This window comes from Hyla sarda, unplaced genomic scaffold, assembly GCF_029499605.1.
Source record: "Hyla sarda isolate aHylSar1 unplaced genomic scaffold, aHylSar1.hap1 scaffold_2551, whole genome shotgun sequence".
Taxonomy (NCBI): domain Eukaryota; kingdom Metazoa; phylum Chordata; class Amphibia; order Anura; family Hylidae; genus Hyla; species Hyla sarda.
In genome coordinates this window covers 7520-29895 of record NW_026609239.1, presented here as the reverse complement: position 1 = coordinate 29895, position 22376 = coordinate 7520, and the positions used below count along the sequence as shown (strand labels likewise).

The 22376-nt window shown below is 43.3% G+C and overlaps 1 protein-coding gene across 1 annotated transcript; it reads left to right on the top strand.

The window, feature by feature from the left end:
• Positions 1 to 14715: 14715 nt before the first annotated feature.
• On the top strand, positions 14716 to 19887 carry LOC130323829 (uncharacterized). The gene is made up of 3 exons (XM_056553190.1): positions 14716 to 15371; positions 16815 to 16954; positions 19400 to 19887. The coding sequence occupies exons 1-3, from the start codon at positions 15055 to 15057 to the stop codon at positions 19885 to 19887; spliced, it is 945 nt and encodes a 314-aa protein (XP_056409165.1). The 5' UTR covers positions 14716 to 15054.
• Positions 19888 to 22376: the final 2489 nt, after the last annotated feature.

Here is a 22376-nt window from a genome sequence, read left to right as displayed (position 1 = left end):
CCCCTCGGTGTCGCTCTACCGCCCCCCTCGGTGTCGCTCTACCGCCCCCCTCGGTGTCGCTCTACCGCCCCCCTCGGTGTCGCTCTACCGCCCCCCTCGGTGTCGCTCTACCGCCCCCCTCGGTGTCGCTCTACCGCCCCCCTCGGTGTCGCTCTACCGCCCCCCTCGGTGTCGCTCTACCGCCCCCCTCGGTGTCGCTCTACCGCCCCCCCTCGGTGTCGCTCTACCGCCCCCCTCGGTGTCGCTCTACCGCCCCCCTCGGTGTCGCTCTACCGCCCCCCTCGGTGTCGCTCTACCGCCCCCCTCGGTGTCGCTCTACCGCCCCCCTCGGTGTCGCTCTACCGCCCCCCTCGGTGTCGCTCTACCGCCCCCCTCGGTGTCGCTCTACCGCCCCCCTCGGTGTCGCTCTACCGCCCCCCTCGGTGTCGCTCTACCGCCCCCCTCGGTGTCGCTCTACCGCCCCCCTCGGTGTCGCTCTACCGCCCCCCTCGGTGTCGCTCTACCGCCCCCCTCGGTGTCGCTCTACCGCCCCCCTCGGTGTCGCTCTACCGCCCCCCTCGGTGTCGCTCTACCGCCTTTCTTTTTACCCTGCCTTGTTAACATCTCTCATTTCCATAGTTCGGCACACTGAATTCATAATCACCACCCCCCCTCCCATGATTGCCATCAGTCACCCCTTTCATTTGTCTCTCCCTGGCCCTGCCCACATCTCTCATTTCCAAGTTCCAGAGGCATATAGTTCATATTCATCCCATTCCCCTCCAACCCTTCCTTTTTCTGTCACAGAAATTGTGTCTCCAGAGGCAGGCAGGCCAGACCCTTGCTACACCTACCGGATGACACGCTGCTGATTTGGGTGGCACAGTCTTCTTCTGAGGGCGGCAGACAGCGGCAGACTTAGGGCGCCGCCGCGGCGTTACAAAGTCATGCCCCCCCCTATACCACATGACCCGACTGGAGCTGTGTGGAGCCGGCCGCCGGGGCTGCACACAGGGCGCGCACTGACAGAGGCTAGCTGCAGAGTCCTGACTTTTGGGGCAAGCGCCCGGCACACAAAAGAGCCGCATGTGGCTCGTGAGCCGCAGCTTGCCGACCACTGGTCTAGAGCAACTCACTCACTTAGGATTAGTTGTCACTATAAATTTCTATAGTAGTTTGCCTACAGCAGCAATACAAAGCTATTTCCTTATCACTTGAAGGCATAACGGTTCATAAGCCCCCCCTTGTGGATCCAAACCCTCTTGTGCTGGTGGACCAGTGGTAGATTGCTGTTTTCGGTTAACTATCGTGGAAACTAAATGTTAGAATTCTTTGTTTTCCAGATTCTGACTGACTGGGGAGAGCTCTGCATTTCTGAAGTTGCTGTTTTATGTAGTCGAAAACCATCAAGTATGAAGAACTCTTGTAACCCGGAGCCCTGGCTGAGCTGGATTATGATTTTACAAACATACAAAAAGAAAACGGTCAATTACATTTTTTAATGACATTGAATCTTTCTCCTGATGAAATGTTTTAGAATCAGTTTGTCAAATATTTTTTTTACTTTGTCAATAAAATTTGGTTTATAGAATTTCAAGAACATCTTGCATTTACTTGTGTTGGATGGAGTACTTTAGTTATTTTTTAAATGCACTTAAATCTTGTTTCCTGCTCCATCCTAATGTTTCAATCATTCATTTTGACATTTCATTAATTGGCTGACTGTTCAGTCTTCAATCAATAGAATGTCACAGGATGAGCATTTGAGTTTTGGTGGGCGGAGGCAGGCTCTTATGAGACTCTAGCTTTTACACAGCCAGAGAGAAGGTTAAACTGAAAGCTACATATTAGTGTGTATGCCATAAATTAACTGAGAAAGTAGTTAAAGGACATCTGCAGCAAAAAACAACTTGATCGCGGGGGTCTGAACGCTGGCGATCTCCTGATTGGGTCCACGGCTCTCTCGTCAGGAGGCATGCCGGCCAGAGTGACGTTGCGGCCCACACGCCTCCTCCATGTAGTTCGTACCTACTTGCCTCTCCCATAGAACTGTATGGGGAGAGGGTGTACCGTTCACCTCAGAGAGGTTAACATTACGTGCATTAGCCACTCGCCTAGTGCGGCAATGCGGGCCTCCATTTGTGACAAGGGGAGGGGGAATGTGACATGAAGGGGGGATGTGACAGGGGTGGGGAATGTAACATGAAGGGGGGAAGAATGTGACATGGGGGAAGAATGTGACAAGGGGGGGGGAGAATGTGACAAGGGGGGGGAGAATGTGACGGGGGAGATGTGAAATGGGCGGGGGGGAGATGTGAAATTCAGTGCAAAAAATTGTACCGCTTTTGCTACAAATTTCCAGAAAGAATCATACCGCCAGGGAGGTTAACATTGAATTCTGCTATTTGTTTCAATACATATTATATGGCCTGGGATTAAAAAGATACTTGACCGACCCATCTCTCCACCTATCTCGGGGAACTCAGTCCAAGCTAAGCAGTTCATTTTAACTGGTCAATACACAGAAAGCAGAGTCACAATACCGTCCTCTTCTAGAGCAGTACTTAACCACTTAAGGACCCAAGACGTACCTGTATACCCTGATTCTGCTCCCTTTCTGAGTGCCGCACGCTATTAATCCTTTAGACGTGTCGTTCAAAGTTGATTGTTGTCTAAAATGAAAGTAAACTATTCCAGGCTAGCTCAGTGGGCTGTTCGAGACTGCTGCGGCAAAATTGTGGCGTACCGAAAAGCTGGAACACAAAAGGCGGGCCCCCACCTTCCTCCTGCATGTCCAGTCACCGAATGACTGCTCAAGTGCCTGAGATCCAGGCCGGAGCAGTCAAGTGGCAGAATCATTGATCAATGTTATCCTATGAGATAACAATGATTAATGTAAAAGATCAGTGTGTGCAGTGTTATGGGGGCTATAGCGTCGCAAAAAGTGAAAAAAAAGTTAGATCATTTAACCCCTTCCCTAATAAAAGTTTGAATTGCCCCCCCCTTTCCCATTTAAAAAAAAGTGTAAATAAAAATACACATGTGGTATCGCCGCATGTCCGAATTATAAAAATATATAGTTATTAAACCACACGGTCAATGGTGTACACACAAAAAAATTCCAAATTCCAAAATAGCTTATTTTTGGTCACTTTTAATCATGAAAAATGAATGAAAAGCGATCAAAAAGTTTGATCAATACAAAAATGGTACCACTAAAAAATTAAGATCACGGTGCAAAGAATGAGTCCTCATACCACCCCGTATGTGGAAAACTAAAGTTATAGGGGTCAGAAGATGACCATTTTAAACTTATACATTTTCCTAGAAACATAGAATGTGTCGGCAGATAACCATTTGGCCCATCTAGTCTGCCCAATAATCCGAATACTATGAATAGTCCCTGGCCCTATCTTATATGAAGGATAGCCTTATGCTTATCCTATGCATGTTTAAACTCCTTCACTGTATTTGCAGCGACCACTTCTGCAGGAAGGCTATTCCATGCATCCACTACTCTCTCAGTAAAGTAATACTTCCTGATATTACTTTTAAACCTTTGCCCCTCTAATTTAAAACTGTCCTCTTGTGGTAGTTCTTCTTTTAAATATGCTCTCCTCCTTTACCATGTTGATTCCCTTTATGTATTTAAAAGTCTCTATCATATCCCCTCTCTCATTTCTTCTAAGCTATACATGTTAAGGTCCTTTAACCTTTCCTGGTTAGTTTTATCCTGCAATCCATGTACTAGTTTAGTAGCTCTTCTTTGAACTCTCTCTAGCGTATCTATATCCTTCTGGAACTTCACCAATAAAAGTATTTATTGTCCTGTGCCACTCAACCTAATTCTGACTACCCACTGGGCAGCGCCTCAGCAAAACCGGTTTCTTTCCATTTTGTATTCTGCCACAACAACCAGACACCATTTTGGCAATCCGGTACCGGTAAGAGAGCAGCAGCCTATCACCACGAAGCGCAGCATAGCTTAGCGCAACTACTTCACCAGGTTGGTATATTACCCAGGTGTGGTACAGGGTACACACCTGTCAGTATACCCCATCAGGGAGCGCCCCCTGTTTTTTTACCCTTTGTTCAAGTATATCCTTATGGAGATACAGTCTCCAGTACTGCGCACAATACTCCAATTGATGTCTCACCAGTGTTCTGTACAGCGGCATGAGCACTTCTCTCTTTCTACTGCTTATACCTCTCCCTATACATCAAAGCATTCTGCTAGCGTTTCCTGCTGCTCTTACATGGTCTTCCTACCTTTTAAGTCTTCTGAAATAATTACTCCTAAATCCCTCTCCTCTGATACTGAGGTCAAATAATCTATATTCTACCTGAGGGTTTTTACGCCCCAGGTGCATTATCTTGCACTTATCCACATAAAATTTCAGTTGCCAGAGTTCTGACCATTCTTCTAGTTTGCCTAAATCTTTTTCCATTTGGCGGATCCCTCCAGGAACATCAACCCTGTTACATATCTTTGTGTCATTAGCAAAAAGACATACCTTACCATCGAGACCTTCTGTAATATCGCTAATGAAGATGGTCCCAGTACAGATCCCTGAGGTATCCCACTGGTGACAAGACCTTGCTCTGAATATTCTCCATTGACTAAAACCCTCTGTTGTCTGTTACTCAGCCACTGCCTAATCCACTCAACAATATTGGAGTTCAAGCTCAATGACTGTAGTTTATTGATAAGTCTTCTATGTGGGACAGTGTCAAAAGCCTTACTAAAATCTAGATAGGCGATGTCTACTGCCCCTCCGCCATCTATTCGTTTAGTCACCCAGTCAAAAAAATCAATAAGATTTGTTTGAAATGATCTCCCTGAAGTACACCCATGTTGTTTTTCATCTTGCAATCCATGGGATTTTAGATGTTCCACAATCCAATACTTTAGTAGGGTTTCTATTAATTTCCCCACTATTTATGTCAGACTTACTGGCCTATAGTTGCTTGATTCCTCCTTACTACCTTTCTTGTGAATGGGCACAACATTTGCTAATTTCCAATCTTCCGGGACGGCTCCGGTTACCATTGATTGGTTAAATAAATCTGTTAACGCTTTTGCTAGCTCACCACTAAACTTTTAATAATTTTAGGTGTATCTCATCAGGCCCCTGTGATTGATTTGTCTTCACTTTAGAAAGCAAACGTAGAACCTCTTCCTCTATAAAGACACATGCATCAAAGAATTCCTTAGTTTTCCTCTCTAATGGAGGTCCTTTTTCTTCTGTAAAAACTGAGCAGAAGTATTCATGAAGGCAGTCGACTAGCCCTTATTCTCTTCTACATACCTTCCTTCCTTTGTTTTTAATTTAGTTCCTGGTTTTGATTTCATTTTTTCATTTATATATCTGAAGAATGTCTTATCCCCTTTTTTCACAGACTGAGCTAGTTTTTCTTCTGCCTGTGCTTTAGAAGTTCTTATAACTTGCTTGTCCTCTTTCTGCCTAGTCTTGTAGATTTCCCTATCTTCATTGCTCTGGGTTGTTATATAATTACTAAATGCTAGTTTTTTTTTATGATTTTGGCCACTTCTGCTGAGTACCACAGTGGTCTCTTCCTTTTTCTGCTTTTACTGACAAGTCTAGTGCAATTTTCTGTTGCCTTCAATAAAGTGTCTTTTAAGTAGTCCCATTTCTCCTGAACTCCATGTAATTTGTTCGTCTGATAGGGACTCATTTATGACTAATCTCATTTTTGAAGTCTGTTTTTCTAAAACTTTAGTGTTTGTGTGGTGTGACTCCTTCACTGTTCTTATATTAAACCACACTGGTGATCACTAGATCCAAAGCTTTTGCCAACAATAACATCATATACCAAATCCCCATTTGTGAATACCAAATCCAAAATGGCCTCCTTCCGCGTTGGCTCCTCAACCACTTGTAGAGATAATCTCAGTAGAGACTTTAGAATATCTGTACTCCTGGCAGAACTTGCTATTTTGGTTTTCCAGTTTGCAGATTGCAGTCTCCCATAATAACTTCTCCTTTCATTGTCATTTTAGATATTTCTTCAACTAGATCTACTTCTTTAACTTGGCCAGATGGTCTGTATATCACACCTACACAAGTTACTGCATGATTACCAAACAGCAACGCAACCCAAGCTGACTCTGTGGTTGCCTCACTAACTTGTATTATGTTAGATTGTATGCGATCTTTCACATATAGGGCCACTCCTCCTCCTTTCTTGCCTTCGCTGTCTCTTCTGTATAAAGAGTACCCTGGTATGGATATGTCAGTCATTCCTTTCATTAAACCATGTCTCAGTAACAGCCACTAAATCTACATTTTCAGATGCCATTATTGACCCAAGTTCATTTATTTTATTACCTAGACTGCAGGCATTTGTAGACAGGACTCAGAGCTTGTCATTTCTTAACCTCTGGGCTACTGACATGTTCTGGCATTGTTTCGGGGGGCAATTGGACTCATGGATTTTCACTTTTGCGCCCCCCCTTCCTAGTTTAAATGCTCCTTAGCAAATTCTTGGAATTGATCACTGAGTGCATTTGAGAGAAAGATGCAAACCATCTTTTTTTTGTACAGTTCCTTTCTATTCCAAGTAGAGCTATCATGAGACACAAAGCCACATCCTTGCTCTTGACACCATTTACTAAGCCATAAGTTGAACTCTTTAATGTGCCTCTGCCTATCATGCTGAACATTATGCTCAGGCAGAACTTCAAAAAAATGAAACAATGGATGCAAAATCCTGTACATCATTACCAAGTGTGATGAAAGATTCCTTAAACCCTGAAACTTCATTGCAAGCCAGGTCATTTGTCCCTAGATGGACAAGAACATCAACTTCCCCTTCCTACTTTGCTTGCTTAACAATATTAAGAATACATCTTATATCTCTTCTAGCAGTAGCTCCCAGGAGACATCTCACACAACCATTTTCCTAAATCTTACCTTTTTTTTTGTTTTTGAGTGTAGCCACCTCCAGCCAACCTCCTGACTATTTCCTGCAATATCTCTCCAATGCACTTAGAAACAGCAGCAATTGTATACAGCAGCTAATGAATTAGGCCAGCTAATGAGTCAGAGCCTATATATATATATATATATATGCACACACACACTCCCTCACAAGCTCCTCCCCCAAAAACAAATGTAACACCTTGATGAGCTAGGCTCATTAGCAAACACACAATACCAAACACCTGAACAAATTCCTTACCTGTTCTCAAGCAGTGGTCAGCAGAAACACAGATGTTGCAGTTGAAAAAGTCCAAGTAAGTCTCCTGCAATATCTCTCCAATGCACTTAGAAACAGCAGCACTTGTATACAGCACCTGCATGTAGTAATTTTTTCCGGAAGTACGACAAAATTAAACCTATAAAAATAGGGTATCAGTTTAATCGTATGGACCAACAGAATAAAGAGGTGTCATTTTTACCGAAAAATGTACTGCTTAGAAGCAGAAGCCCCTAAAAGTTACAAAATGGCGTTTTTTCTTCGGTTTTGTCGCACAATGATTTTCGTCATAGATTTTTGGGTAAAATGACTGTCGTCACAAAATAGAATTTGCTGGTGCAAAAAAATAAGCCATCATAGGGATTTTTTCAGGTGCAAAATTGAATTTTTTTTTTTTTTTCTTAAGGTAAGGGTGGAAAAAAAAACGAAAGTGCAAAAGTCTGAAAAACCCTGGGTCCTTAAGGGGTTAAAGGGGTACTCTAGTGGACATTTTCCCCGTATCATCTGGCTCCAAAATGTTAATTTGTAAACTACTTTTTATTAAGTAACTGAAGGATTAAGATTTTTTTTATCAGCTGATGTATGCTGCAGAGGAAGTTGAGTTGTTTTCTTTCTGACCACAGTACTCTCTGGACAGTTCCTAACTCAGACAGAGGTGTCAGCAGAGTAGGAGCAAATCCCCATAGTAAACCTATCCTGCTCTGGACAGTTCCTGACATGGACATAGGTGTCAGCAAAGAGCACTGTGGTCAGACTGAAAAGAACTTCCTCTGTAGTATATAGCAGCTAAGTACCTCAAGGATTAACCCCTTAAGGACTCGGTGATTTTCCGTTTTTGCATTTACATTTTTCCCTCATCACCTTCTAAAAATCAACACTTTCAATTTTGCACATAAAATTTCATATGATGGCTTATTTTTTGCGCCACCAATTCTACTTTGCGGTGACATTAGTCATTTTACCAAAAAATCCATGGCGAAACTGAAAAAAAATTCATTGTGCGACAAAATTGAAGAAAAAATGTCATTTTGTAACTCTTAGGGGCTTCCGTTTCTAAGTAGTGCATTTTTTTTGTAAAATGACACATTCTCTTTATTCTGTAGGTCCATACGGTTAAAATAATACCCTACTTATATAGGTTTGATTTTGTCGTACTTATGAAAAAAATCATAAGAAAATGTATGTTTAAAATTGTCATCTTCTGACCCCTATAACTTTTTTATTTTTCCGCTTATGGGCCGGTTTGAGGGCTCATTTTTTGCGCCGTGTTCTGAAGCCTTTATCGGTACCATTTCTGCATTGATCAAACTTTTTGATTGCTTTTTATAAAATTTTTTATGATATAAAAAGTGACCAAAAATACGCTATGTTGGACTCTGGAATTTTTTGTGTGTACGCCATTGACCGTGCGGTTTAATTAACGATATATTTTTATAGTTCGGACATTTACGCACGTGGTGATACCACATGTTTGTTTTTACTTAGTTTTTTCTTTATGGGAAAAGGGGTGATTCAAACTTATTAGGGAAGGGGTTAAATGACCTTTTGTAAAAAAAAAAAAAAAAATCTTTTTTTTTTTTTTGCAGTTTTCTAGCTCCCATAAGGGGGCTAGAACACTGCACACACTGATCTCTTATACTGATCCATGCAAAGCCATAGCTTTTCATGGATCAGTGAGATAGGGGCTCGATTGCTCAAGCCTGTAGCTCAGGCTTGGAGCAATCAAACCCAGATCGGATGTGACGGAGAAAGTTAAGGGGACCTCCGCTCGCGTCCTAGCTGATTGGGACATGGCGATTTTATCGCCATGTCCCGATCAGCCCGACTGAGCGACCAAGAAGCGTTTACTTTCACTTTCAGATGCGGTAGTCAACTTTGATCGCCGCGTCTGAAGGGTTATTAGCCCAGGGTCCCGGCTATGACTAGCAGCCAAGATCGACCCGGTGTGATGCGGGGGTCACGGCGTGACCCTGCTTTAAACACCGGGTACGCCCTGAGTCCTTAAGAGGTTAATATTTTTGAAGATAAATTTTTAGAAGTAACTTACAAATCTGTCTAAAGGAAATCTGTCACCAGTGTCACCTGCATTAACCTGTCGGTACCGACAGGTAGTGCAGGTGACACTGATGACGACAGTACTCACCTTGTCCCGGTCCGTGGCGGGGATCTCCTGTAATCTTTTCTGCAATCTTTGCTCCCGGCACGGGCGGAGCTTAATAACGTAACAGCTGCTGCCTGGGACCCTGCAGAAAGCAGCAACGGCTTGGGGCATGGGCAGAGCTTAGGGATACCACTGCTGCTGCTCTCTGCTGGGTCCTGGGAACAGCAGCGGATACGTCATTAAGCTCCACCCATGCCAAAAGCTGGTAAAGATACCAGAAAAGATTACTGGAGATCCCCGCCACGGACTGGAACAAGATGAGTGCCGTTGTCATCAGTGTCACCTGCACTACGTGTCGGTACCGACCGGTTAGTGCAGGTGACACTGGTGACAGATTATCTTTTAACTTTCTGACACCTGTTGATCGAAAAGCTTTGTTTCTACACCCCGGAAGAAGCCTCATTGGTGAAACGTTGGGTGAGGGTGGTCTGGTGCACGTCTATTACTCTGCTCTTGGTAACTATACCTGCCTATTGTTTATTTTTGATGGATACTCTTTGCTGCAACTCTGCAATTTGCTTTACTTATACCTACTTTATTGCTTTATTGACCACTGGGTCTTCTGAGGGGGCTTTGTTTATTTTTGCTCCCCTCCTCACATTATTATTGCTATATTCCTTTTGGGCACTCAGTAGGTTTCTCCTTATTTTTACTTTGTGAGTCACGTCTATGGTAGCACTTGAGTCCCACCGGACCACCCTATATGTTCTGTGCCTCTGTGGCTGCAGGCCTTGCAGTTGTATCTGCGCTTTATATAGTCATATATATTTTACTTGGTTTTAAATGTCTGTAATTGGATTTTGGATTTATGTCAATAAAATTTTGATATCTTATCATGGATCTGCATACGCTTCTTTTTTCATATATCTACCAGGTGACGCTGGTGACAGATTACCTTTTAACTTTCTCCCACCTGTTGATCGGAAAGATTTGTTTCCCACTGGAAAACCCCCTTTTTAAGTAAGTTCCGATGCCCCCCAGATCATGGGTGTCAAACATGTGGCCCACAATTAATATCTTTGCGGCCTGGCAAAGATATTCATTGCTCTGGTCAGGGCCGGATTATCATTGGCGCTCCTGGAGCACCTGCTCCGGGCCCCATGCCCGCAGGGGCCCGCTGTCACATCCCTGTGTCCCGAAAAATCTTTTCAGGACATAAGGATGCCCGGTTACCTCTTTGCAGCCCCGTGTTTACTTTAAAAACGCTGGGGCCGCAGGGAGGTAGCGCACGCAGGGACGTCACTGATGACGCGTGCACCCATAGGAGAAGAGCGAAGTGGAACAGTGTAGAGGACACGTGGGTATGGTCACCACTCACCAGCACCTCATCTTCGGTGTTCCGACCCCCGCTCCTCCGGTCCCGGGACCTACTGCTATGGCCCATAGGCCATAGCAGTAGATCATGACCCCGGACTGGAGGAGTGGGGGTTGAAATACTGAAGTGGGGCAGTAAACAGGCATACAGCCTCCAGCCATACACTGTATATGGCTGAAGGCTGTATGTCTGTGGGGGAACTGTACTGCACACCTAATGGGGGGGACTGAGGGGCATGGGGTCTTGTGCAGGGGGGCATGTTTATTTTTTTTTATGTGGCCCACATAAATTTTAACCTTTTTTTTTTGGCCCATGTTAGCCTTTGAGTTTGACATGCTTGCCCCAGATGGAGGAAAAGCTGCCTTTTGGCTTTAATCCTGATGTGAAGATTGAGGTTCCTAATCACATTATGTTCCATAAGGGTTTTTACAACAAAGTATGTTCCAAAGGGTCAAAAAGGGGACCCAAAGAAGTAAGCCATGAAGAAGCACATGTAGCATGAAACAATTGTCGCTTACATTGTTATGCAACTGTCTGATCCTGCTGCTCCTAAGAAAATAAAGCGGTGTCTGTTCATTGCAAGACGTGAGTGCCGCCCATTCATTCCTATGTCTGTGGGATGAAAACTGACATGTTTCGGACAAAAAGTCCATAGTCATAGTTGACCTGAATTATCCCAAAAGGGATGTGCCCAAGCTGTGCCCTTTCTTTAACAGATACAAGAGGCCCAGACCCCATGGACTTCTGCGTAACCAGAATTGACCGTTGGCCAGAGTTTGAGTATTCTGTCTTGTCTACCCTACAGTGTAGCATTAGAGAGAGTTCAGCGCAGCAGTCGGTGGTGTCCCCCGAAAGTGAACAAGAAGTGAAAAAACTTACGTTTGTTAAAATGAATCAAGCATGGATCAGTGAGAAATTTAAAATGCCTTTGCCTGATGCTACTCAATAGATAGCACATCAACGATCTCTTCTGCCCACTGGTTACTAAAATTTCAATCAGTCTACCACTGCTTGCAGTCCACTGACCACTACAACTCCAACCAGTCCATCACTGTCTGCTTGCTAGAACCATCCTTAGTCCATAACTTCCTGCTGTCTTCTGGCTACAACAAATACCACAGTCCACCACTGCCTGCTGTCTATTATAACTATCACTAGTCCACCTACCTACAACTTTTATAAGTTACTATGGATTGCTGCTTGTTGCTGTAAGTTTGACATTAACTTAGCCTTAAAACAACTTTAGAACTACTTGACTATATTCCTAGGTGACCAAGCAGTGTTATACAGGGCTTTAGAACTCTTAGGGTGCGTTCACACGGAGTAAATCAAGAGTAATTCACGCCGAAAAATTTACAGGTGAAAATTTATTTTTTTACGCGCAATTCGCACAGGATTTTTGCGGATTTGGGGGAGAAAGAAGTGAAGGGTTTTTCAGCCATTTCCGCGCAAATTCCATATGAATTTCCGCCCAAATTCCATTTTTTTTTACCATTGATTTCTGCTAGCGGATTCCACTTGAAGAATGAACATGCTCATTCATCAAGCGGAACGGAATTCAGCGTCGGAATTCCACTTGCAGAATTTCCGCAGTGTGAACAGAACAGCGGAAAAAACATTAAAGTCAATGGGCAGAGGAGATGTGAATGAATTTGGAGCGGAGAATTCAAGAGGAATTACTCGAGTAAATTCCTCTTGAATTACTCTGTGTGAACGCACCCTTAGGCAGTGTTTTCCACAAGTTTTGAGGGTTATTGCATTGCAGGTGTGCATAGAACATATTCTCTGTAAACTGAACTTTTTGAAGAGTTCTGCGAGCACAGCAAATCGGACTTTGCTAAAGATTTTCCACAGGATAATGTGTACTGCCACACTTTAAAAAAATGTCTTGGAGTATATTGAAGACATAGAATATAGTTTTGAGGTTTACCTTCCAATTTCCCTAGATCTCATCCAACAGTCGTTTGTGGGATGTGCTGGAAAGACCAGACTAATTCCAGGAGGCTCCACATTGCAACTTACAGGAATCTGCTGGGAATGCCACAGAACACTTTCAGAGGTCTTATGGAATTCATGTCTTGACAGGCAAGGGCTATTTTAGTTGCAAGTTGCTATAGTTCATAGGTGTAAAGCACATGTGGTCATTTGAATAATTAATTATTTAATTATAAAAAAAATATATAACTTTGTTATGCCTCTTGCAGTCCCTAAAGGGACAGTGGTATGGCACAGGGATTCAAAGAACACCAAAGATAGAATATCTGTCCTGCAACATTCCCTACGTCATGCAGAAGGGCAAACACACTGGGACAGATTTATTAAAACTGACAAAATCTGTCTGTGTTGCCTATAGGAACCAATCACAGCAATTTTTTAAGAGCAGTATACAGAATGAAATCTCAGCGCGGATATGGTGGTTATGGGGAACCAGACAGTTAAATAAATGTGGCGAAACATATCAGTTTTGCTCTGTATTCCTTCACCTTGCACAAACCTATTTTCCAGGGCACTGTCACTTGGAAAAACCTTTGACATGTCCTAGTCACATGTCAATAGTTTTGATCAGTGGGGTCTGTTTGTTCAGACCCCTGCCAATCAGGAGAGTGAACCAGGAAATATCCACACTCAGCACGTTCTCTACCAGCTCTGTCATCGAGACACACACTCAAAATAATTATACGGACCATGTCTTGATGAAGTCACACTGAGCAGGGAGAGGGGCGTGTGACTGTGCGGACTTCTCCTGGATTATTCTTATGACTGGTGGGGGTCTGAACACTCAGACCTCCATCAATGAAAACTTTTGACACATCTAAAAAATTTAATTGAAAGGTTTATTTTAAGGTAGTTCATGCTAGAACAATCATGGCCAGTCAATGGGAAATTAATTTCACCCTGTTTTTGGGAGTTATGATGAAATTGTTAAATTGTTACTTTAATAATAAGGGTATTCTTACAGATACGGTATATGCTGAAGATGTGATGCTGTGTTTAGCTATTTCTTATATTAAATGCGCATGAAATAATCTTCAGCAGGAAATCCACAACATATACAGCCATAATGTGACCAAAAATTTCTTTGTTATGGATATATATTCTTATAGGTACTGCAGGCCCCTAGATTCACCATACTGGTCTACATTATTCCAAAATGGTGCCAATAAAATAATAATAATCATGCTTCAGCCACCTCCAGGCTGTGCCATTCAGCCACTATATGGTCTCATCATCCTTCAGCCAACTCCAGGCTGTGCCATTCAGCCACTATATGGTCTCCTCATGCTTCAGCCAACTCCAGGCTGTGCCATTCAGCCACCATATGGTCTCCTCATGCTTCAGCCAACTCTGGGCTGTGCCATTCAGCCACTATATGGTCTACTCATGCTGCCCCAACTTCCACACTGTTAAAATGTACAGTGATGTCACAGTACATTGTGTACTAGTACTGTGATGTCTCTGTGCACATGGGGGGGGGGGTGCATAGAAGGGTAGCAGTAGAGAATGGCATTTAAAAATTTTACCCAACAGGCAACTAGCCTAAAACCATCTGCAGCGCTGTTGTTATAGAGCCTAAAGCTTGCACCAGGTGTGGACTGACAACCCATGGGGCCCCTGGGATAAATAATGTAATAGACTTGTGCACGACCCAAAAATTCGTTTTTTTTTCGTTTCGTACATTTTCGTATTAAAAAAATTTTGGTTCTGTTGCACATTCGTTATCGAGTAAATCGTTTCATTCTGTTTTTCGGATGCATCCGTACATTTTCGGATCCATCCGAAATATCATTCGGATGCATTCGTTATATCACACACGTCAATTATTTCGTACACATTTGTTACATTTGGCGCTTTCGTTACTTCGGACGTATTCGTTATTTCGGCCGCATTCGTTTTACTTTCAAATTCGGCAGATTACATTATTCCTTTTATGTTTCTGTATTCCTAACGATTAACAAAACAGCCGAAGTAAAGTTAGGCCCGGTCAGTCAGGGGCTCAGAGTTTTCACCCAGTGGCCCAGATTTATCAAACTGTGTGAGAGAAAGAGTGGAGTGGTCTGGTCTCCCATAGCAACCAATCACAGTTCAGCTTTCACTTTACCAGAGTTCATTATCTGACATGTGATTGGCTGTTGTGGTCACTCCCCTTTTTCTCTCACACAGATTGATAAATCTTGCCAGCGTGTACTGAGAGTGAGAAATTGATTGTATTGTGTGTAAATTGTGTGAAAAAAACAATGTCTGGAATGAGAGATATTGTGTCTGTGGTGTCTGGGAGAGAGGAGGGTGAGCGTGCTGTTGTGGATGTGAGTGATAGAGCATGTGTGAGTGAGCGTGTGGATGATGTGTCTGAGTGTAGTCGTGGCGTGGAGAGAAGAGGATGAGTAAAGTCCGAGCAGGTCCAATCGCAAGACAAAGTGGTTGGACAATATCGGACTCTGGCAGTGGCAGCCACACATCTGAGTCTGAGAGTCTGCACTCAGTGGGAGTCCCACTAGCCAAAAAACAAAGAGGGCCGAAATTCACGGAGGCTGAGAACGTAGCACTGGTGGCTGCTGTTAGCACAGAAAAATTTGTGTTATTCAACACGACAGTGGGCACCCAGGAGAAGATGGCCGCCTGGAGCCGGGTGAGGGAGAAAGTGTCCCAAGTTGGAAGTGGCACAGCGGACAGGACAGTTCTCAGCATCAGGCATCGGTGAGTAAATATTTCATTATGATATCATCATCAATGTGTTGGCAAAGACATATTGCAAAGCATAAACTATGCTTGTCTTGGTCTATGACAATACCATTCTATAACCTTTATTGTTTGTTACACATATGTCCTTTACATCTTAGATTTGTAATTACATCTAGTGTTTACCGATGTATCCGTGGTTTCGCCCCTAAAGCAAATGCTCCATAAGTGGGGAACCACCTTTCTTGCAAAAAAATAGTGGACTTGCTCATCTGCATAACTACCGGTAATTATGTATGCGTGACATGAGGATACACATATGAGGGGGCAATTTTTTTGTATTCTGACCCCTATAACTTTCTTAGTTCTCCTTATACGGTCCTGTATGATGCACCCCGGTCTGTAGTTTTTGACAGTACCATTTTTGTTTTAAAAGGGGTACTCTGGTTGAAAACTTTTTTTTTTTTTTTCTTAAATCAACTGGTGCCAGAAAGTTGATCAGATTACATAAACCTTACAGTACGTATTAAGTTTCTACATAGGAAATTCATTAATATTTGTAACCCAGAGCTCTCTGCTGATATCACGAGCACAGTGCTCTCTGCTGACATCTCTTTCCATTTTAAGAACTGTCCAGAGTAGGAGAAAATCTTAATAGCAAACATATGCTGTTCTGGACAGTTCCTAAAATGGACAGAGATGTCAGCAGAGAGCACTGTGCTTGTGATGTTAGCAGAGAGCTCTGTGTTTGAAAAAGAAAATAATTTCCTCTTTAGCAGCTAATAAGTACTGGAAGGAATAATATTTTGTTTTTTATTAAAATGTACACATCTGCCTAATTTTCTGGCACCAGTTGATTTAAAAAAAAGCACCCTTTTAATGTGACATTTTTTATGTATTTTTTATTTTTTTTTCAAGTCAGGAGTTGCAGTTAGTTACTACAACTACCATCATGCCCTCATACATGTGGCTCATCAGCTGCTCCAAATGAAATTCCAACTCCCAGCATGTTGGACTATACTAGTATATAGTCCATAGGTCAGTGTTTCCCAACCAGGGGTGCCTCCAGCTGTTGCAAAACTACAACTCCCAGCATGTTGGGAGTTGTAGTTTTGCAACAGCTGGAGGCACCCCTGGTTGGGAAACACTGACCTATGGACTATATACTAGTATAGTCCAACATGCTCAGATTTGTAGTTTTAAAACAGCTGGAGGCACCCCTGGTTGGTAAACACTGCTATAGTATATTTTGCCATTTTCCGGGACTTGAAGGATTGGTTTGATAAACTAGTAAAGATAAAGAGGATAAGTCTGACTATATCTGTGTAGTGTGGTATAAATGCAGAAATATGAGCATTCAAGCAAAAGAACAAAATTCTTTCTCAACAAAACTGTTTATTGTCATAAAACGGAAATGGTATGATAAACTTGAATAAACTATTTTATGTAAAACACAAACAGGTACTATGACTGCAGGGCATCAGTAGTCAAAAAAATAAAAAAGCAGCAGCAGAGGAGGAACATCAACTTCAAGAACTGGGAGCTGGAGTTGAAGAAGCACCTCCTGCCAGAGGCTCAGACATCCGAGGCAGAGAGATCTGGTGAGTAAAATGATATATATATATATATATATATATATATATATATATACACATATATGATTAATTATGTATTACAATAATATTAATTGATAAAACAACAAGAAAATAAAAATAAAAAATAACTATTTGAACTTATACAATAACTGTATTACTATATATTTGTATCCCCCCCCCCCCTAGCTCAATACTGATTCTTAAAGGGGTACTCCAGTGAAAACCTTTTTTTTCTTTTAAATCAACTGGAGGCAGAAAGTTAAACATATTTGTAAATTACTTCTATTAAAAAAATCTTAATCCTTCCAGTACTTATTAGCTGCTGAATGCTACAGAGGAAATTCCTTTCTTTTTGGAACACTGATGACATCACGAACACAGTGCTCTCTGCAGACATCTCTGTCCATTTTAGCAACCATGCATAGCAGATGTATGCTAAGGGCAGCATGGTGGCTCAGTGGTTAGCACTTCTTTGCAGTGCTGGGGCCTTGGGTTCAAATCCCACTAAGGACAAAAATAAATAAAGTGTTATAAGTGATAAGTGTTATAATAACGTCAGCAGAGAGAACTGTGGTCGTGATGTCATCAGAGAGCATTCCAAAAAGAAAAGAATTTCCTCTGTAGTATTTAGCAGCTAAGTACAGGAAGGATTAAGATTTTTTAATAGAAGTAATTTATAAATATGTTTAACTTTCTGCCACCAGTTGATTTAAAAGAAAAAAGGTTTTCACCGGAGTACCCCTTTAAAGCATTTATGCTATTTGTAATGTTGGGACATGCAGATGTCAGGGAATCTAGTCTACCCTTTTGTTGTCCTATACAGTAACCCCCCGACATGCGATGGCCCCGACATATGATCAAATCGACATATGATGGCCTCTTAGAGGCCATCGCATGTCGATGTCAGCATCGACATACGATGCTTTTATATGTCGGGGCCATCGCATTAACTGCTATCCGACAGTGCAAAATGCTTAAGCTGCTGTCGGATAGCAGTTTAAGCATCCCGGACAGGATCACTTGCCTATCCCCGCTGCTCCGGGTCCACTTCACGATCCTCCGGCGTCTTCTGTATCTTCTCCAGGGTCCGGGCCTCGCTTTCCGGTGTCGCTATTACGTCGTTACGCACGCCGTCCCGGCTCAACAACGTAATAACGTCACCAGAAAGCGAGGCCCGGACCCTGCAGAAGATGCAGAAGAAGCCGGAGGATCGTGAAGTGGACCCGGAGCAGCGGGACAGAGGATGCGGTCCGGAGTGGCGGGGAAGGTACAGCTTCCTATACTTTACATTGCACGGATCCCTCAACATACGATGGATTCGACAAACGATGGGTCGTTTGGAAAGAATTACCATCGTATGTTGAGGGACCACTGTACTATCAGACCAAATAATGAAGTAGAGCAGGCCCCCATAGAGATTAATTAAATAATTAACATAGAGCATATCAGACAAAATGGCTGAACTGAACAGCATATACAGTGGTCCCTCAACATACGATGGTAATCCGTTCCAAATGAACCATTGTTTGTTGAAACCATCGTATGTTGAGGGATCCGTGCAATGTAACGTATAGGACAGTGGTCTACAACCTGCGGACCTCCAGATGTTGCAAAACTACAACACCCAGCATGCCCTGACAGCCAATTGTTGTCCGGGCACTGCAGGGAGTTGTAGTCTTGCAACATCTGGAGATCCGCAGGTTGAAGACCACTGGTATTGGAGGTTATACTCTCCTTTACCCGCCACTACGTACCGTCACCGCTTTTTACCGCTGCCCTGGATGTCACCTGCCATCGCTGTCGCTGTGTCCCCGACGCTCCGGCAAGGCCTCTGCTTCCTCGGCATCCTCGCTCGCCGCCATTACGCCGCTATGCAAGCCGCTCCTATTGGATGACAGGATGGCGTGCACAGCGACGTGATGACAACGATGGAGAGCGCTGACGATGCAGGGGATCCTGAAGAGGACGCGCCGGAGCCCCGAGGACAGGTAAGCTATGTTGAGAAATGGTCACATGATTGAAAGCCCGGAAGTAGAGTGATCTACGGCCACCCCTTTCCTTAAGAATAAGATGGCAGCGAGTCAAAGGAATGAGACACACTGTAATGTCATCTTTTGACATGTCCACACAACTCGTAAATTTGTACTTTCTAATTCTATATTGATAGCAATGTGGATATTATGTAAATTACTCAGCTAACCATGCTTTTTATCACAATAGGCAATTTAGCTATTTGCAATGGTGTATATTTGTGGTGTATAATGGTGTATAACATTTATAGGGTTAGATGACAAATATACACCAGTACAATAACTTAATTATTATATTGTTAAGCCTTAGGGAGAGTATTTTGTGTATCATGTAATGATCAACAACACAACTGCTTTCAGTCACTTGATTTTTATTTTAAAATACCTTTTTTTTATTTTTATTATTATTATTTTTTTTTAGATCAACAAGGCCAGGCTTCATTAAGGAGTCACCATGACAGTTCCCCACCATCACCTGTCCTGTCACAATTGGAGAGCCGGAGGGCCGTTGAGGCAGATGATAATGTGCCAGTACCTGAGGAGGACATGGGCCAACCCCTGAGCTCAGCTGCCTGTTCACCAGCTATCCCCAGTCCACTATCTCCAACCCCAGCACCCGCATCTGTCCCAATGGACACCTACCTTAGGGTACTCCAAGAAAGGGACAGGTTGTCCAGGGAGACGAGGCACCTTGCACGGGAGATGCAACGCTTGAATAGGGCCATGCACCGACTTCACCGTCGGCAGGCTGACGACTTCCAAGTGATGTTGGCCCGGGTCAGCCAGCAGCACCTTCAGGCCACAGCACAGCTAAGGGTGGACCTCCTGATGGCAATATCAGGAATCAGCCAATCACCTCCATTGGCTGACACCAGCAGCAGCAACAACAGGGCACCTTCACAAACCTAAAAGATTAAAGAATCATTATTTTTAGGCTGGTTGACAGTTTTGTTATGTTAGAAATGTTGGCAATGTTCAGGTTTATTGTATTACCTCTGTATTCTATTACCAAAGTTTCATGTTGACTTGTATATTGTAACCTCATACAAAATGGTGCCAAATCCTTCCTACAATATAAACATGCAATTGGTATGATTATGCTGGCTGATTGTAGACAGCAGGCATACAAGGCAAAAAATGATGATTACAGTTGTTATTTATTGCTACATTTGCATTCAAGGCCTTTGCCATCAAAATATTAAAAAAATTGTAGGTAAGAAAAAATTCATCTCCTGTTGTGGTGTCTACATGATTGATGATAACTTTGATAGCAGAACACAGATTCCACCAGTGCATGAAATGTGTATTGCAATAGTACCTCTAATTTATTATTATTATTTACCTCAACAGTTGGAGAGGTGGGGTCCTGAGGCATTGTGAACCTGGGTGTAATGTCCATTTATTTATTTTTGCATTTTCCCGTTTCAGGCCCTGTTCAGACATTGTTTTTCATGCATTATATGTTTTCTGTGCTTTTCTTCCAGGTGTGGAAGAGTTAAGCCTTTCACACATGTGTTAGGCGAGTGTGTTAGGCGAGGATAGGGGATAAGATGTCTGATCGCTGGGGGTCCCAGCAGTGGGCCCCCACGATCAGACATCTTATTCCCTATCCTTTGGATAGGGGATCAAATGTTTTTGCCCGGAATACCCCTTTAAGGTACTAAAGCTATACTTTTATTACACTGTGACTTTTAATATGCTGCTGGGATCTGTGCTCCATTTAATAGAGGTCACTTAAGTGTCAGATGCATTGTAAAGCACTACTGTCATTTAAGGGGTACTCCGGCGCCTAGACATCTTATTCCCTATCCAAAGGATAGGGGATAAGATGCCTGATAGCGGGGGTCCCGCCGCTGGGGACCCCTGTGATCTTGCACGCTGCACCCCAGTTAAAATCAGTCCCCGGAGACTGATTTTAACTGGGGTGCCGCATGCAAGATGAGGGGGGTCCCCAGCGGCGGGACCCCCGCGATCAGGCATCTTATCCCCTATCCTTTGGATAGGGGATAAGATGTCTAAGTGCCGGAGTACCCCTTTAAGAAAAAAAAATTGTCATTTACTTACCACTGATTTGCTGATCTCCTTTACCACATAAATGGACGTCCTTGTTGTATCCACAAAAATGTCCACTAAATGTCCACTAAATCCTAAAAGAAGGAGGGAAAGATATAAATTAAATAGAAATTATTAGCATTCTAAATGTAATGTTAGGAGGCTAAGAAGAAAATTGACAGACCACTAACCTGTTTGATGGTGCTGTTCACTTTCTTAACTTTTTCAAACAACTGATAACACAACGGGATCCAACATTCCAATTTGTAACCAAGAACTTCAACTTTTAACTTGAACTGTAGAACTCATAACTAATTGGTGTCAAAGCTTAGGGCAGGGTATCCCAGCTTGGGCATGTTTACTTTAAGAAAAGTCATCTGCTCCATGAGCTGAGGGGCCAGCTGTGAACGCTGTGGGCAGAGAATATTGCCAGTGACTGAAAATACCCGTTCACTTTGCACAGAGGTTGGGGGGCAGGATAGGAGCTCCTGGGCCACCATGGAGAGAGCAGGCCAAATTGCCCTCCTTTCATCCCAGTACTTGAGACTATCCGCTGTAGGTGCCAGATGGGGTTCAGACAAATAACTTTTTACAGTCTCTGCAACCTTATCTCTGCGTATCCTTGAGGGTTGTCTGTTGTGTCCGACCAAGGTTTGCAAAGTTTCTGCCCAAAAGTCAGCAGCTCTTGATGAGTGTCCAGCAGTGTTTGTGATGGGTGATGATGATGACATAGCAGGCTCATCCTCCTCTTCTTCATCATCATCATCATCCTCATCGTCCCTCTCTGACGGCACAACCAAGTGTCTTTGCCTGTCACACACCCTGTTGATTAATTTCTCTCTCCAGCTTGTTAGGGAATTGGCTTGGAGTGCCATTTTGCCCTTAATTCGGGGGTCACACATGGTGGCAAGCATCAATTCAGGGCAAGCATCAGTGAGCTCTGGGATCCTCCGGTTTAATTGTCCATGCAGTCTTCTGACAAGTGTGGCAACATCAGGTACTATGTATCCTCCAGGCAAGTTTTCTCTATGGTTGAGGATGGCATCCATTTTGTTAACAAGATGGGTAAAGAGGGGGATGACTTGAGCCAAGCTTGCATTTTCTTGATTTAGGTTTTCTGTGGCTGCACGAAAGGGGCTTAGTACAGTCACCACCTGAGCTATTATTTTCCACTCCTCCCTGCTAAGTGGTCTGGTCACACCGATGACCTGCTCATGTGACATTGCATGTATTGCTTTTTGTTGCTCCAGAATTCTTTCAAGCATGTCCAATGTAGAATTCCACCTGGTGCTTACATCCTGCTTCAGGCGGTGTTGAGGAAGACCTGCCTTAATCTGCTCCTGCCT